General features: G+C 38.4%; 1 protein-coding gene across 8 annotated transcripts in view; it reads right to left on the bottom strand.

Annotated features, from left to right (window-relative positions):
- LOC136863928 (metastasis-associated protein MTA3) overlaps nucleotides 1–18,326 on the bottom strand; it is a 901,938-nt gene that overhangs the window by 818,847 nt on the left and 64,765 nt on the right. For all 8 annotated transcript variants that reach the window (XM_067140366.2, XM_067140364.2, XM_067140363.2 and 5 more), the window contains one exon: nucleotides 8,321–8,388. In XM_067140366.2, coding sequence (XP_066996467.2) covers nucleotides 8,321–8,388 — 68 coding nt within the window. The remainder of the gene's footprint in view (nucleotides 1–8,320; nucleotides 8,389–18,326) is intronic.

Here is an 18,326-nt window from a genome sequence, read left to right on the forward strand (position 1 = left end):
CATTTGGTTGAGAAATGAGGTCAAGTTACACTATAAAAAGAAATCACTCCTGAATTTTACAACTTTACAAAACACACTTAGAAACTTCTTTAAATATGCCCCCTTTAGAATGGGACTCTTTTTCCAAATTTGTTAATGATAAAGTATCAGCTGTAGTAAATAAGAAACAAGAAACCCTGAATAAGAAATTGGAGCTTCTGAAGGACACTAAACTGGTTAACTTTTCTAGAACAACTAGTCACATTTGACTCATTTAAATAATATTTCTACAACAGTTAACTTGTTTAACACCAGCTTCTCAGGCAGTGAAATGCCTCTCCTAAATAAGGGTTTTGAAATTCAACTGGCTTAATTCTAATAATATGGACGATTTAATCACTACAATTGCCGAAATTGAGTCCAATATCTCAAAACTTCCTATTGATAATCTCAATGGCATCAAATCTATATATATAAAATAAGAGTTTTGTCTGTACATTGCTCAGAATTTGAAAAGAATGCTATTTTTTGTATCGGTCATGTTCACAATAACAAGAAAATGCATTTTTTACATTTCCGTAATTTCTGTCTGTCTGTCTGTCTGTCTGTATGTACACGCATCACGAGAAAACGGTTGAAGAGAATTTAATGAAAATCGGAATGTAAAGTCGGGTGATGAACCGCTACAATCTAGGCTATAAATTATTTTAATCACGCTGAGTGAAATGGTAGTTTAGGGGAAGCCTGAAATTTAATTCTCAAATATTTATGTTATTAGTGGTCGTGTCTTAATGAAAATCGGTAGACAAACATGTGAAATAAGTCGCTACAATATAGGCTATACACGCTGAGAAACATGGTAGTTTAGGGGTAGGCCTAAAATTTAATTGTCAAATATTTATTGTATTAGTGGTCGTATCTTCACAAAAATTGGTGTGCGAAGTCGGGGAATAGGTCGCTATAATCTAGGCTATCAATAATGTTATTCACATTGAGTGAAATGGTAGTTTAGGGGAAGGCCTGAAATGTAATCTATATCTATATATATAAAATAAGAGTTTTGTCTGTACATTGCTCAGAATTTGAAAAGAATGCTATTTTTGTATCGGTCATGTTCACAATAACAAGAAAATGCATTTTTTACATTTCCGTAATTTCTGTCTGTCTGTCTGTCTGTCTGTCTGTATGTACACGCATCACGAGAAAACGGTTGAAGAGAATTTAATGAAAATCGGAATGTAAAGTCGGGTGATGAACCGCTACAATCTAGGCTATAAATTATTTTAATCACGCTGAATGAAATGGTAGTTTAGGGGAAGCCTGAAATTTAATTCTCAAATATTTATATTATTAGTGGTCGTGTCTTAATGAAAATCGGTAGACAAACATGTGAAATAAGTCGCTACAATATAGGCTATACACGATGAGAAACATGGTAGTTTAGGGGTAGGCCTAAAATTTAATTGTCAAATATTTATTGTATTAGTGGTCGTATCTTCACAAAAATTGGTGTGCGAAGTCGGGGAATAGGTCGCTATAATCTAGGCTATCAATAATGTTATTCACATTGAGTGAAATGGTAGTTTAGGGGAAGGCCTGAAATGTAATCTATATCTATCTATATAAAATAAGAGTTTGTACATTGCTCAGAATTTGAAAAGAATGGCGTTTCTGTATCGTTCATGTTCACAGTAACAAGAAAATGCATTTTTTACTTTTCAGTAATTTCTGTCTGTCTGTCTGTCTGTACACGCATCACGAGAAAACGGCTGAAGAGAATTTAATGAAAATCGGAATGTACAGTCGGGTGTTGAACCGCTACTATCTAGGCTATAAATTATTTTAATCGCGCTGAGCGAAATAGTATTTTAGGGAAGGCCTGAAATTTAATTCTCAAATATTTTATTATTAGTGGTCGTGTCTTAATGAAAATCGGTAGACAAAGATGGGAAATAAGTCGCCACAGTATAGGCTATACACGCTGAGTATAATGGTAGTTTAGGGGAAGGCCTAAAATTAAATTGTCAAATATTTATTGTATTAGTGGTCTAATCTTCACGAAAATTAGTATGCAAAGTCGGGGAATAGGTCGCTATAATGTAGGCTATCAATAATGTTATTCATACTGAGTGAAATGGTAGTTTAAGGGAAGGCCTGAAATGTAATCTATATACAGAGTGAAGCGAAATTCGCACACTCGGGCGTCGCAGTGCGACTCCCTACATGCCAGCAATAAAAAATGTCTTTCACAAAAGTTCGTCCTGCGAGTGTATCAGGCAGAGAAAGGACGTTGAATAGTGGCAATCTGGCAACACTGTAACCACATGTACGGTAAGTACCTCTGTCAGCATCATATATCCGTGCTGAGCAGTTGGTGCATTGGATAGGGTTTTGGGTTGGCATGCAGGCGGTAGAGGGTTCGATCCTGGGTTAAGGCGCAATTTTTTGTTTACTAATTTCCATCGGACATTACATACTGTAATACAGTAAGACACCGTACCTTAGGTCTCATGTATCCTACATTTACAACATTTTGTAACGCTGAACACAACAAATACCTTGCTAGGCCTACTGGTAACGTAAGCCCTTACGAAATACAATGGACTTGAACGAGGCAAGAATAACAGTTGCTACTAATCTATGAGATCGTTGGAGGACGGTAGAAAGAAAACAGGTTTCGCATTTAGTATATGAATTTGTGCGAATAAATTCACGCCCACGACGTGGAAAGGACATCTTTCAAAGCTGACCAAGGGAAACGATTGTTCGTCCATTTGTAGGATCGTAGTATGTAAGTGCAAAGGGTTTCTAGAGGACCCGCTGCAATGGCTGTTGACGATTTAGTTGCCAGATACCATACCACCTGGACTACATTTATGAAATAATAAAAAATACGCTTCAACCCAGGATCGACCCCTCGACCTCCTGAATGCTAACCCAAAACTGTAACCAGTGCACCAACTGTACAGCACAAAGAATACGTGCTGACAGAGGTAGTTACCATACATGTGGTTACAGTGTTGCCAGATTGCCACTCTTCAACGCCCTTTTTCTGCCGGATATACTCGAAGGACGAACTTTTGTGAGAGACATTTTTTTATTGCTGGCATGTGAGCAGTCGCGCTGCGACGCCTGAGTGCGCGAATTTCGCTTCACCCTGTATATAAAATAAGAGTTTTGTCTGTACATTGCTTATAATTTGAAAATAATGGTATTTCTGTATCGGTCATGTTCACAGTAGCAAGAAAATGCATTTTTTACTTTTCCGTAATTTCTGTCTGTCTGTCTGTCTGTCTGTCTGTCTGTCTGTACACGCATCACGAGAAAACGGCTGAAGAGAATTTAATGAAAATCGGAATGTAAAGTCGGGTGATTAACTGCTACAATCTAGGCTATAAATTATTTTGATCACGCTGAGTGAAATGATAGTTCAGGGGAAGGCCTGAAATTTAATTCTCAAATATTTATGTTATTAGTGGTCGTGCCTTAATGAAAATCAGTAGACAAACATTGGAAATAAGTCGCTACAATATAGGCTATACACGCTGAGAAAAATGGTAGTTTAGGGGAAGGCCTAAAATTTAATTGTCAAACATTTATTGTATTAGTGGTCGTATCTTCTCGAAAATTGGTATGCAAAGTCTGGGAATAGGTCACTATAATCTAGGCTATCAATAATGTAATTCACATTGAGTGAAATGGTAGTTGAGGGGAAGGCCTGAAATGTAATCTATACATGAAATAAGTGTTTTGCCTGTACATTGCTCAGAATTTGAAATGAATGGTATTTCTGTATCTGTCATGTCTACAGTAACAAGGAAATGCATTTTTTTACTTTCCCGTAATTTCTGTCTGTCCGTCTATATGTATGTATGTACACGCATCAAGAGGAAACGGCTGAAGAGAATTTAATGAAGATCGTCATGTAATGTCGGGTGATGATCCACTACAATCTAGGCTATAAATTATTTTATTCACGCTGAGTGAAATGGTAGTTTAGGGGAAGGCCTGAAATGTAATTCTCAAATAAGTTATTTATGTCATTAGTGGTCGTATAGATAAATCTATATATATCAATCTCACAGCTGCGCGCCCCTAACCACACGGCCAACTCGCCTGGTCGTACCGACTGAAACAGCCTGCCTGTATATTGGCGGGAAGTAGCATGCCATTCCTCTGGTTCATACATTTTCTGATATATCTGGTTCGTAACACATTGGTTCATCATAGTATTCGAGCTATTCAATCCCTACTTGGAGGCACTGATTGGAATGAGTAGTGTGCATGTTTAACGGAATAATGACAGAGGAGTGTTCACGGCAGTCTGCGACCTGGTTATTCCAGCTCTGGAACTTCGGACTCTTAGATCGGCACCGTAATACTGTTCGTTGAAAGTGATAAAGTTTGCGGTGTTTCATTTGATCGAGTATTTTATATGAAACATTGCTTTCAATCGCTACATTCCTACTGACGTTTTTGTAATGACCTATGTTGGATTAAGTTAGGAAAACCACCAAGTCAGTCTTTCTGAGAATCCCGTAGCGAAGCACGGGTACATCAGCTAGTATGAAATAAAAAAGAAACTTCCATCCTTAGCTAATGAACTAAAGTCCAAGTCAGATCCGGGTCTTACAAAACAGATACATGACATAAAAAGTAAAATTAAGAATAATAATATAATTGTCACAGAAGCGGATAAAAGTTTCATAACCGTATTGCTAAACAAGGATGATTACATTAAGAAAATTACTTAGCCTTTATCTCCTCATTCTGAGTACCCATCTGCCACGGTTCTCGCCTGCTTGTACCAGAGATCATTCTCGCTATTTTAAAGTCTCTTACCTCTAACCTATGAATAAGATATCCTGAGTCCCCCCCACCTTTCACTCCCATAAAGCAACGTTGGTCTGAAAACAGACCAGTGTAAAGATAGTTTCATACGGGAGCTGACTTCCTTCTTACAGAATATTCATTGCAACTGCTAACTCACTGCATTAGCTTTACTACACCTTGATTCAATCTCTCTTACTATATTACCATCCTGGGAAAACACACAACCTAAATACTTGAAATTATCGGCCTGTTCTAACTTTTTATCACCAATCTGACATTCGATTCTGTTGAATTTCCTACCTACTGACATCAATTTTCTTCGAAAGGCTAATTTTCATACCATACTCATTGCACCTATTTTCAAGTTCCAGGATATTAGACTGCAGGCTTTCGGCACAATCTGCCATTAAGACCAAGTCGTCACCATAGGCCAGACTGCTTACTACATTTCCACCTAAATGAATCCCTCCCTGTCATTTTATACCTTTCAGCAGATGATCCATGTAAAATACGAACAGCAAAGGTGACAGATTACAGCCTTGTCTAACTCCCTCCTGTAAGTACCCTGAACCAAGAACTCATTCTACAATCAATTCTCACTGAAGCCCAATTGTCAACATAAATGCCATTGATTGATTTTAATAATCTACCTTTAATTCAATAGTCCCCCATTATGGCGAACATCTTTTCCCTCGGTACCCTGTCATATGCTTTCTCTAGATCTACAAAACAAACACCTGACTATTCCTCTCGTAGCGTTTTTCAATTACCTGGCGCATACTGAAAATCTGATCCTGACAGCCCCTCTGTGGCCTGAAACCACACTGGTTTTCATCCAACTTCCTCTCAACTACTGATCGCACCCTCCCTTCCAAGAATACCAGTGAATATGTTGCCTGGTATACTAATCAATGAAATACCTCAATAGTTGTTGCAATCCTTCCTGTTCCCCTGCTTATAGATAGGTGCAATTACTGCTTTTGTACAATCTGAAGGTACCTTACCAACACTCCATGCTTTATACTATTCCCATCTTTACACACAGTTGTTCCTACTCATTCCCTTGCTGTTTCTACTACAGCACCCCTGTATGCCACCCATTCTCTTTCTATATCATGAACCTGCTTCCTGTCTGAAACTTCTCACTAATCATATCCATGTACTTCTGTCTAATTTCCTCGCCCTGGAGATTTTCTACCCTTATTCGTTTGCAGACAGATTTCACTTTCTCTAACCTAGGCCTAAAGATACTTAGTTCACTACAGATCAGATAGTGGTCTGCATCATCAAAAAAAAAAACCGGAAAACTCGTACATTTGTAAAAGATTTCCTGAATTTGAAGTCGGTTATGATATAGTCTATAATGAACCTGGTACCCCTAGCCTCCCATGTGTAGCGGTGAATAGCCTTATGCTTGAAGAATGTATTCGTAACTGCTAAACCCACACTAGCACAGAAGTCCAGCAAATGCTTCCCATTCCCATTAGCTTCCACATCTTCCCCAAATTTACCAATCAACCTTTCGTATCCTTCAGTTCTATTTCCAACTCTTGCATTGAAATCGCCCATTAGCACTACTCTTTTTTTTCTGCTAGTGGCTTTACGTCGCACAGACACAGATAGGTCTTATGGTGACGATGGGATAGAAAAGGCCTAGGAGTTGGAAGGAAGTGACCATGGCCTTATATTAAGGTACAGCCCCAGCATTTGCCTGGTGTGAAAATGGGAAACCACAGAAAACCATCTTCAGGGCTGCCGACAGTGGGATTCACACCCACTATCTCCTGGATGCAACCTCACAGCCGCGCACCCCTAACTGCATGGCCAACTCGCCCGGTAGCACTATTCTATCCTTGCTGTTGACCCTGACCACGATGTCACTCAATGCTTCATAAAACTTGTCGACTTCATATGGTGAATACACGGAGACAATTCTCGTCCTAATTACTCCAACTGCCAAATCTACCCATATCATTTGCTCATTTATGTGCCTAACAGGAACTATGATGCGTGCAATGGTATTCTTGATAAACAGCCCTCAACCATACTCTGCCCTTCCCTTTCTAACACCCGTCAAGTACACTTTATAATCTCCTATCTCTTCCTTGTTATCTCCCCTTACCCGAATATCACTTACTCCTAGCAAATCCAGATGCATCCTCTTTGCTGACTCAGCCAGTTCTACTTTCTTTCTTCCATAAGCCCCATTAATATTGATAGCTCTCCGAGGCTTGCTTAAAATGTTCTGAGCTCGGTAAATTCATGAAGCAGGATGCTACTCTACTTACATATAGTCCAAGTGAGGATCTCTCCTGTAATGGGTTATGGACCACCGGTGGATTGTGTAGTCCTAGCCGCCTGAGCACAAAGAGGGCCATGACTCAGAATATGTCCGAGATGCCCACTCCCATTCCATAGCAACTGGTATCCCGACTCTCAGAACCACTTACTAGGCCACTCAGCCACTGTCCATGGTTCACGAACTAGGACGTGACAACAGTAACCCACACCATGAACCATAAATCAAAAAATTAAGTCCTACAATTAAAATACATTGGAGAAATAATTATGCACAACTTAAGCGAGAAAGCAACATGGAAAAACAGAACCAGGAAAATGAAAAAAACACAATTTCTAACGTGGTCAACTTTTAACAAAAATGTTTGTCAACAGACACTAAGATCCAACACTACAAAACTGTAACTTTGCCCGAAGCCACTTACTCTTGTGAAACCTTGTTCCAAATTAAAAATTAAAGAAGAACTGATCAGCTCCTCAAAACTGAAATAAGAATTAACAGAACTTGCATAAATAAAACGTACTAGGTTGAAGGAGTCTGGAGAACCCTCCCCAATGAAACTATCGAGAGATTGACCCAGTTACCAGCATGATGATTTAGGAAAGAATCTCTTATTTCTTTCACATCTAACAATTATCAGAAAGCAGAATTTTACAAATACTAGTGATGAGAAATCTGGGAAAGAAGACACGAGGGCATTGGATCAAAGAAATTCAAGAGGATCTCAAAAACAGACTCAAAATTAAAGATGCAGAAAACAAGAATAAAATTACCACCCTTCTTAAGTATCACAACGTTTCAACTGAAATAATGCACAGAAGGCCTGTAGAGATTTCAGATGAATTAAGAACACTATGAATAAAAAAAAAAAAAAGACGTATTGGGCAGATAAGAAGAATCAAACCCTACAACCTTCCAGGAAGAAGTGGACATGGAAGACTCAAGTGGTCGAATGTGGCCAATAAAGTTAATAATAATAATAATAATAATAATAATAATAATAATAATAATAATAATAATAATAACAACAATAAAGCAACACACACACACACACTGACATTAAAACAGCTGTAACATCAACAAAGCTCTTAACTTCAAAAGCCACATATGATATATTATGAAGAAAGGCTCTACTTCTTCAGAAGATCTGCCTAGTAAAATTGTTTCACAAGGGATAATCTACTAAAGAACTAGTTAAGTTACACTTACCTTGTTCAATTCTTCTATCCTCCTGATCTGGTATGGCGATGTGGAAGATGTCTCAAAATAAACATAATCTGGAATAACAAAGAGAGAGAGAAATAATCAACTTCCTGATGAGTAATATTTTAACAGAGGTAACACGTTTTACTAGCCCAAGTGCCCAGTTCAGCATTTAGTAAAAATAACAAAAAATAAAGTAACAGTGCGGGCACTACGGAAAGTAAAATTCTTCTTTTATCTCAAAACTTCTGCAATAAAATGCAAGCTGTATACCAGATCCTTCCACACACCTATTTTCCCTCTTCATAGGTAGCTGAGAAGTTGGTACAACAAATACCTCTACATCAATACCTTGTTAACCCAAGAAGGACTTGCGGTACTGTATAGTATCAGCGCGTACTACTAACAATTTTATCCTATTTATTGAAAAGGGCAACACTCACATCAAATGAAAAGACTTTTTTTTTTTGCTTTATGTCGCACTGACACAGACAGGACTTATGGCGGCAATGGGATAGGAGTGGGAAGAAAGCGACCGTGGCTTTAATTAAGGTACAGCCCCAGCATGTGCCATGTGCGAAAATGGGGAAATATGGAAAACCATCTTCAGGGCTACCGACAGTGGGGTTCGAACCCACTATCTCCCGAATGCAAGCTGATAGCTACGTGTCACAAATCGTGCAGCCACTTGCTTGGCAGACAGACCTTTTAAGAATCATTCAGTACAGATAGCACGTCTGTGTTCTGTGCCATGTTTAATCAACAGTGCTCAAGATTGCTTTGCTCTTTAAACGAAGTGACTACAGCTGCTCGTCTGAGGCAAGCAGCATTATTGACTGAACAAGAAAGTGTAAAGGAACTGTTCAATGCACAAAATGTGATCGTAATAGATTAAAGGAATGTCAGAAAAATCAATCAATAATGTAACTTCCCATTAGGTTGATCTGGAAGCAGAAGAAACATGCTGGTATTGTACAGTACTGCACATCATCACATAGTTTATAATTTTCATGATCCATGTTTATTTCCCAATTTCAGTAGAGAAGGATGTTTATTAAGAATCCACCTAATCAGCACTACATAACACTCTACACAAAATCTTATCCTATCTCATAAGAAGTAGTACCAGTGAGACCATCTTCAGCTACATATGTAAAGTGACTTAAAAACTAAACATAACACACACAAACAATAACACGACATACAAAATCTAAAACTTTTTTGTGAACATTCTTTACAATGTCATCTTTGGTATAGTCTCTGTTGATTTAAATGAAGAAAAACATCCATATTGTGCTATCGCTGAAGCTTCTTGGAATTTGTCCTATAAATTATGAATACACTTTTTAAAAATCTAAAAAGCTCTGATTTTCTTTATAGACAAGTAACCTCTTAGTTTTTTCCAAAATTTTAGTTAATAAAAAACTCTGAAGCTAGTCATGGCATATTACAGAAAACGAAACAAGCCCTTTTCAATAACGCTTACGACTCAATCCACAGACCATCATAATCAAACATTTTAAGATATTTCGGACTTTACCCAAAACTAATCAAATTGATTGAACTTACTCTAACTAATACAATTTCTAAAATTAAGTTCAGAGGAGAACTTTCCGAACCATTCTCGGTAACAACTGGATTAAGACAGGGTGACGGATTGTCACTTCTCCTTTTTAACTGTGCACTAGAGTACGTTATGAGGGAATGGTACAAGAACAACTTGAAAAATATATAAATTGGAACCCAGAAGGATAACATACATTTGAACTGTCTAGGATTTGCTGATGATCTAGCTCTTCTGGGCAATGATATTCAGGAAACAAAACAACAAATAAAATCTTTACAGGAAATAGCGCAAAATATTGGTTTGAAAATTTCATTTGAAAAAACAGAAATTATGCTAACTCAACTTCCACTTGCAAACAAAATTAAGCTGGGAGACCAAGAATTAAAAATTGTAGAAAAATTTAAATATTTAGGTGAAATAATCACATATAACCTGAATGAGAAACCAGCATGACAAAACAGAATAGACAAACTGGTTAGAGCACAGCATGTTACCAAGAATACATATACAGTAATAAAAAGTGTCTCTCAATAGCAACCAAATTGAAACACTACAAAAAAGTTTTTTCCTATTTGTTTTCCGTCGCACCGATACAGATATGTCTTATGGCGACGATGGGACAGGAAAAGCCTAGGAATGGGAAGGAAGCATCCGTGGCCTTAGTTAAGGTACAGCCCCAGCATTTGACTGGTGTAAAAATGGGAAACCACGGAAAACCATCTTCAGGGCTGCCGACAGTGGGGTTTGAACCCACTATCTCCCGAATACTGGATACTGGCCGCACTTAAGCGACTGCAGCTATCGAGCTCGGTCTACAAAACAGTCACCCAGCCACAAATTACATATGCATGTGAAATATTATTCAAAACAACAAACACAGTTGCAATAGATAGACTGCTCAAGTTAGAAAGGAGAATAGTGAGAACCTGTTTAAATAAAAGTTATCAAGTAAACAGAGTCTGGAGACCAGCTTCCAATGAGACAGTTTATAAAGAAATAGAACCTGTGACTAGCGCAATGAAAAAGAAACTATTATCATTCTTAGGGCATTTAATATGGCCCCTAGAAAATAGAACAGTAGAAAAATAATAGAAAAATTATGGAATAGTAAGAGTAAGAATAATATTAGATGGATCACAGAACTTAAAGAAGACATGAGAGAGTTGCAAGATTTAAAATACAAAACAAATATACTCGACATATTGACAGACAAAACTCAACAAGCGGAGAACACTATGAGTATCGGAAACCTGTAAAACTTGCACAAATACAAATAATGTCAATGTTACAACAGGAGGTGTACACAGACCACATACAGGCATTCTATTAGCCTGGGAATTGCCCGCCGCAAGCCAAACCTTGCAGTAGCTCACATGGCCGCAAAAAGTAAGGTGGGGTCCAATATATGACAGCCTCCCATTTCATTCAGTAACTTCTGGGTGTAAAGAATTACAAATTGCACACATATGTTTTCTACACTATTCTTTAACACATTTATTCTTTTATTCTGAGTCTTACTGGCTACCTTCGTTGGAAGGCAGCATTTCTAAATTTCTAAAAAAGGGAACAAATGGTTAACACATGACTTTTAGGCATGCATATACTGTAAATATAATCATATTTAAGCTATCAAATCATTTATTTCATCTCCTGCACTCCTGTGATAAGACTGACGTCAGTAAAGGAATCCAGTCACTACGAAGATCCATCTCACTTCATACTCGACCCCGCACAGGAAAGGGGTAAGGTTTGGACATACCATAGTTTTATTTATCGCATTATGCAATATTAATACAAAAGAGCAGAAAAGAACTGAGTGTCCAGATATTTTTCTCTCAAAGTTGAACAGGAAGCCTATCATACAGTAAACCTAATCACTGCTTTTATTTGAGTTACGCTGGTCGATTAAATGAATCTTTTTTATTTCACAAGAATAAAAATAAGAGAATCTAGAAGTATTTTGCATGCTGAATTCAAATAGCGTTTCAGTTTTTCCCCATCAGGCAGGAGTTTTGTGCCATATCCATTTGAATTTCTTTTTTATTTGTACAGGGAACTCTTCATTGTGTAAGACTGGCCTCATTGCAGGTGGCAAATTCAGATACATAACTGAATATTTTGATTTAGATGCGATTCCTTTAATATTTTATAATACCAATATGAATGGTCCGTTATTGGGAATCAACATCTATATCATCCTTTAATATTTGTTACACAAAGATGATCCTTCAGTTCTCTCCAAATCATGGGAATTGCAATGGCATCTGATGTGTACCATTTTTCCACCCAGTCAACTAGTGATGGGACATTCGATTCATTTTACCGAATCGATTCACTTGATTCCGTTCACGTTACTGAATCGATACAGTGATCCGATTCACGGCTCATTGGTCACTGCTCCTACTGCATCTGTGTAATATGTGCTGGTAAGACAGCAGCAACAGCATTCAGTGCTTGCAGCTGCCATCTGGTCTTCATACTATGAACTCCTTTCTTAGAAAAAATGCTAGTTACTCTAATTCATCGAAGGTTTCCCGCGACGCAGGGTGGGATAGGTTAGGATTAGAAAGGTAGCAGCCATGGCCTGAATTAAGGTACAGTCCCAGCATTTCCTGGTGTGAAATGGGGAAACTAAGGAAAAACCATCTTAACGGCTGCCGACGGTGGGATTCGAACCCACCATCCCCCGAATGCAAGCGCATAGCCACGCGATATTAACCGCACGACAACTCGCTCAGTCATTTTTAAAAAAAGTATTTTTCTACCAGCTGAGGATTTTTTTAATAGTCATATTTTGTATAGGCTACCCGAGAAGTACAGTAGCCCGCTGGTTTTCTGATTCAACATACTGTTATTGCGTCTGTCCACATATGACTGAAGTCTTGTGCAACGATGTGACATATGAACTGAGAGAATACTGAGCCATTCTTCCCAATATAAAACAGGTACTTTTGAGTGGTCATGAGCATGACTCATAGTTATAGGGCAGGCTAGAGTCGAGTTTAATTGTCAAATGTCAACTAAGTTATAATACTAAGATTCATTAAGCTAATAAATAGTATAACCTAATAGCCTACCTACTTACTAGCTACTTCAGAATTATGTTGTGACTACCTTCTTAACACTGCAAATAAATCCATCTATTATTTAAACCTCCCTGTAAGAAGAGGACAGTGAATGCAAATGGGTATTATTTTCAAATGAGCTGAGCTCAAGAGTCCATTATAGCATACGATTCTTTCAGTGTAGCATGGCTCACTGTATGTCTCGCTGCAGTGAGCTGATAAGGAGCCGTGTGTATCTTGTGTCTCACTCAGCCGTGCTAGTTCACGATTCTATCGGTGTGCCATGGCTCACTGTATGTCTCGCCGCAGCGGAAGCTCGGCTCTCCGCGTGTCCAGTGAGCCGATAAGGAGCCGTGTGTATCATGTGTCTCACTGAGCCGCGCTCGTTCACGATTCTTTCGATGTGCCATGATTCACTTCTCGCTGCAGCGGAAGCTCGGCTCCCCGTCAACGTCCAGTGAGTGCGCCACTCAGCACTGTCCGCTGGGAGTAAGCTGAATCGTGTGCCGTGAGCTCGCCGTTCCTGTGAATCAATTCACTCGGACACTTGAATGAATCGATACACTGCTTCGAATCATACATTCAGTAGCCTACATTACAGTCAACAGTCTTAACACACGAAACACAGCATATATTTGGGGCTGAGCTCTTATCAAAATAATCCACTCGACAGTCAAAGTAAAGTTCATAACACTCACAAGTCGCATGAAATGTCGCCTCCCAGAAGGTCAGCTCACCACAAATATAGCAGAAAATATCTGCATGATTTACACCCTTTCTTGGCATGATGGAAAAACAAAACACTAAAACACAACATAAACAATGCACTGTAAACAAAAAGGAAGGAAATATTAATTAGTGATATTCGTGCTAACATGCTCACAGTCTGCTCATTACTGACACATCACAATGACAGATTAACAGGCCCGTGCATATCAAAACAGGAATGAACTGTCCAGTCTTGTCTTTTGGTGCTTCAGCATGATATTATATACAATTTCCTTAAATGCAGCTTGAATGAAATCAATACATATGAGATAAAGGTTCCTATGACAGGTAAAAGAAAATGCTAAAATCAAATTTTAAAAAGTTACTGTCACAAAAAGACTGTGCCTGATGGAAAAATTCTGACTACATATCTGAATTTAGGACAAAATGCAATAGATTCACTGATCAGATTTCTTGTGAAGAAAACCTCGTCGACCAGTGTTATCGGTATCTAGTGCCAACAACTTCCCTGCTACTGGCATTGTCGTCATCGTCCCAAATCACGTCAACATCACTGCCATTGAGAGCTTTCGAGATCCCGGTCTTTCTGAAACTTCTAAAACTAGTTTTGTTCCCGCTTACAGGATCCAAACGGCGAGATTCTATTTGCAAATGGTTTCTAGAGATGGCCTCTCTATTTTTCCAGTTGGTGTATGTGTAGAAGAAATCACCCCTTTCGAATAAAGCCATGCTGAAAGCATATCAACCCATTAGCTGATTGCTAGAAAATGTTAAGAATTTTACTTCCAAATGTAATAGTGACTGGAAGCATTTTTTGAATAACTGTGGCTACTGAATACCAGGCCTTCATTTTTAAGTGTATTTCACACTTGTTCTCTACATTTATCACATCAGGATTTACCTAAACAACTGTAATTGAGATAGTGAGACCGCATTGTTTAGGATACGTATGATATCTCATAAGTGCCCTGATAGTGCCACAAGGTCCATAATAAATAAATAAATAAATAAATAAATAAATAAATAAATAAATAAATAAATAAATAAATAAAAGGAAAGTTTGCCAATAGTATGATTTGTCTCGAGTCTCCGAAAACTGTAAATGTAGTTAGTGGGACATAAAACTAATAACTTTTTGTTAGGTACACTGACGAGTAAAACAATCATTATGATTGGATTGTTTTTATTATGGTTTAAACCTACTTCTCCAAAATAATACCCAATGGCCTGAGTTACGAGACATTTAACAATCACTTTGTTATATTAACAGCAGCAACCTTTTAATTGCTGAGTTAGCAGTTGACTGTTTGGTACTTCAGTGCTAGGTTTTTTTCATCCGTATGTAAAAAAAGTTTGTAGAAGCCTCAGTGTTTAACTTATCAGTGGGGTTATTAGCTTAAAATGTTTATAAATGTTGGTTCTTTATAAATCTAAATGCAAATGGAAAATCCTGCACTTATGTTCAATATTATTTAGAGTTCTCGTGCACCGTCTATAGACGGGCGTAGCAGTGCTGGACTGGTCCCGTCAGCCCGTCTATAGGCGGGCGTAGCACTCATCGGGTTAACTAAAGTACAACTCGTGACCTCAACCCAACGTGGTGCAGCCGTTTTTTTTTGTTTTTTTTTGTTTAAGGTACACCCCCAATGGAGGTGAGCTGCATGCACGATTTTATCGCATACCAACGTTTCTGCCATTCTTAAATCTTTGGCAGTCAGGGAATCGAATTCAGGCCCCTGAGAACAGCAGATATTTGTTATGCTGGCAGACATTGTTAACTACAAAACAGAGAGATATCGCATGACTGATACGTGCTTGTAATGCGCAGGTTGGACATACAAAACTTTTCACCTACATGTGCGATGTCATCGGAGCTGCAGTACACAACGGAGGCAGACGTTTCTCAACTACAAAAACACAAGACATACAGCATGACCATGATGCGTGTTTTCATCGCACGAGACAGACGGATGAAACCATTCACTAATTTGTGTGATGTTATCGGCCTTTACCCACTTCGAAGCAGAATAATTGTTCTCTGACGAATTACACTGGGTGGATCTTATACGGAAGCTTTAGTTTTCTCCCATTTTCTTTTGTCTCAAAAATCCAGGGGGTTCTAATACACGAGGAAATACGGTAGCTTCTACAGACGGATTCATGTATGTGGCCTTGAAAGGACCATTGATAACGTGGCATAGGGTATGGAGCTGGGTTGGACAAGGTTGGACATGATAGGATTTCAGTGATCTATGTTGTTTAACAGAACACCTGCTCAAACTGACAACATTCATGGTCGATACAGAACTGCTGTTGATTAATATCATATTCGTTGTTCTGTAGTGACACACATATAATATAATAACCTGGAATGGAATTAATTCTGGTTCCACCTTATTAATTATTAATCAGTTTCTTAAAATCTTTAACTTACAATTTTTACTATTACCGTTTACTAATTGCACTTATTTCTTGGTACATGTTTCACCCTCAATAAACGTCTTCTTCAGCCAATGCACAATGACAAAATAATAGATACAGGATTAAAAGAAATGTTTAAAAACATTGGACATTACACCAAAGAAATTCATACTGAAACTGTTGTTATGCTCGTATGTTTAGGATCATCAGAAACTTCTAAAATCTTTGGTCCAAATTTAAAATGTACAGATAACAGCCAACACGGAACAACATAAACATTACGTAGATAAAATTAGTCTTACGTATTTCCTTTAGTTCCTAAGTGGAACATAAGGCCTCTACAAAATTTCTCCAGCTTGTTCTATCTACCACCAAAGCTTTCCCCTCTCTCCATGTCATGTTGACTCCAGCCATCTTCCTGGCTATGGTTCTCTTCCAGGTAATCCTCAGTGTGCCTTACTTGCAACTACCTTGCAGATTTCAGCTCAATACCTGCCTTTTGATTCTTTCCTGCGGTCTTCTCAGGGTGTGGAATTCTCATTATCTGTTGCTGGACGAGACTTGCGCACTCCCAAACGTCTTTGTCTAAGATGGTCTTTGGCCACAATATTCTCATAATGTACCTTAAACAAAGATTTATAAAAGTCTGTAACCTTGTGGTAATATCTTCGGTCACTTTCAAGGTCTCACTTCCATACAGTAAAACAGATTTAACATTTGAGCTGAATATTCTTAGCTTCACTTTTATGCGGATATGAGGGGATCTCCATATTGGTCATAACTGTGCAAAAGCTCTTCTGGCTTCATTTATATGACTCACAACTCTAAAAGCACCTCCATCATGGCTGACCATGCTTCCGAAGTAACAACATACCTCTACGCTTTCCATATCTATACCATCCCATCCAGAATCAAGCTAGAATTGTTACGATGGTTTATGTGCATTTCCTCAGTCTTTCTTGTTATTCATCTTTAGGCTTACTCCTGTAAGTCATTCAGTTTGATTTCCATGTCCCGAAAGCATTCCGCAAGATGACAGAAATCATCCGCATAATCCAGTTCTTCCAATCGGTTATTCAAACCCCACTGGATGCACCGCTCTATTCGTTGTTGCCTCTTTCTAAACAAGATTGGTGACACGAGACTTCCTTGTATTACTCAAAATTTCACAGCAAAAGTTTCAGACAGCTTCCCTTTATGTTCTACTACACAAGTGTATCCATCATACATTGCCTGTATAAGGTGGGGGATTCCAAATTTTTCGATTTTTCCGACTGACAGAATCAAAGGCCTTTTCAAAATCAATGTAAAGTATATACAAAAATGTCTGATCCTCAGCAAACCAACCTTCTCTGAAACCAGTTTGTTCTTGATGGAGTCTCCTATCAACAGCACTGCTTATTCTACATAAAACTAGTAGTACTCGTAAATGAAATTCCGTGCTGTCATGCGGATCTGTTTAGTATTAATCTGCTCAAGTGTACACTTTAACAAAGTAGCATGAAAGACATAACAGATAATGTCCATCCAGTGATTCACAACAGTTTTTAGTGGACAATGAAATTAATATACACGGTTTACTATATTTTATTGGGAAAATTTTGCAACTGCAAAACAAATACAGAGAACAGAAGCCCCTCTATTTTGTGTTTTATGACCTGGAAAAGGTCTAAGACTTGCTATGTCGGCAGTCCTGAGACACTTTGGCTGACCTGAGCATGTTGTAGGCCTGGTGCAAGCACTTCATGATGGTATGAATGGACAGATTCTCCATTAAAACAATCTCTCCGAACCATTCCCAATCACACGTGGATTGAAGCAGGCTTGCGTACTTGCTCCAACTCTTATTTGCCTTGTATCTGGTGGCCATGCTTTATGAAACAACAGACAACCCTGGTGAAGAGATTAAATACCGCTTTGATGGTGGCCTCTTCAACTTGGCCAGACTTCACTCGTGAAGACATACCAGTGTTACTAGAGTAACTGAAATGGAGTAAGCTAATGATACAACATCACCGGCTCTTACACCGGGGGAACTGCAACAGTCAGTCAACAGTTTCAAAGATGCATAATGACCTTTTTTGGCCTCACTATCAACGGGTGGGAAAAAAAAGAGGTACTTGCTCAGCCAGCACAAAGGAGTTTTTTTTTTTTTTTTTTTTTTTTTTTTGGTAGTTGCTTTACGTCGCACCGACACAGATAGGTCTTATGGCGACGATGGGACAGGGAA

The sequence above is a fragment of the Anabrus simplex genome, chromosome 2, assembly GCF_040414725.1.
Source record: "Anabrus simplex isolate iqAnaSimp1 chromosome 2, ASM4041472v1, whole genome shotgun sequence".
NCBI classification, from domain to species: Eukaryota; Metazoa; Arthropoda; class Insecta; order Orthoptera; family Tettigoniidae; genus Anabrus; species Anabrus simplex.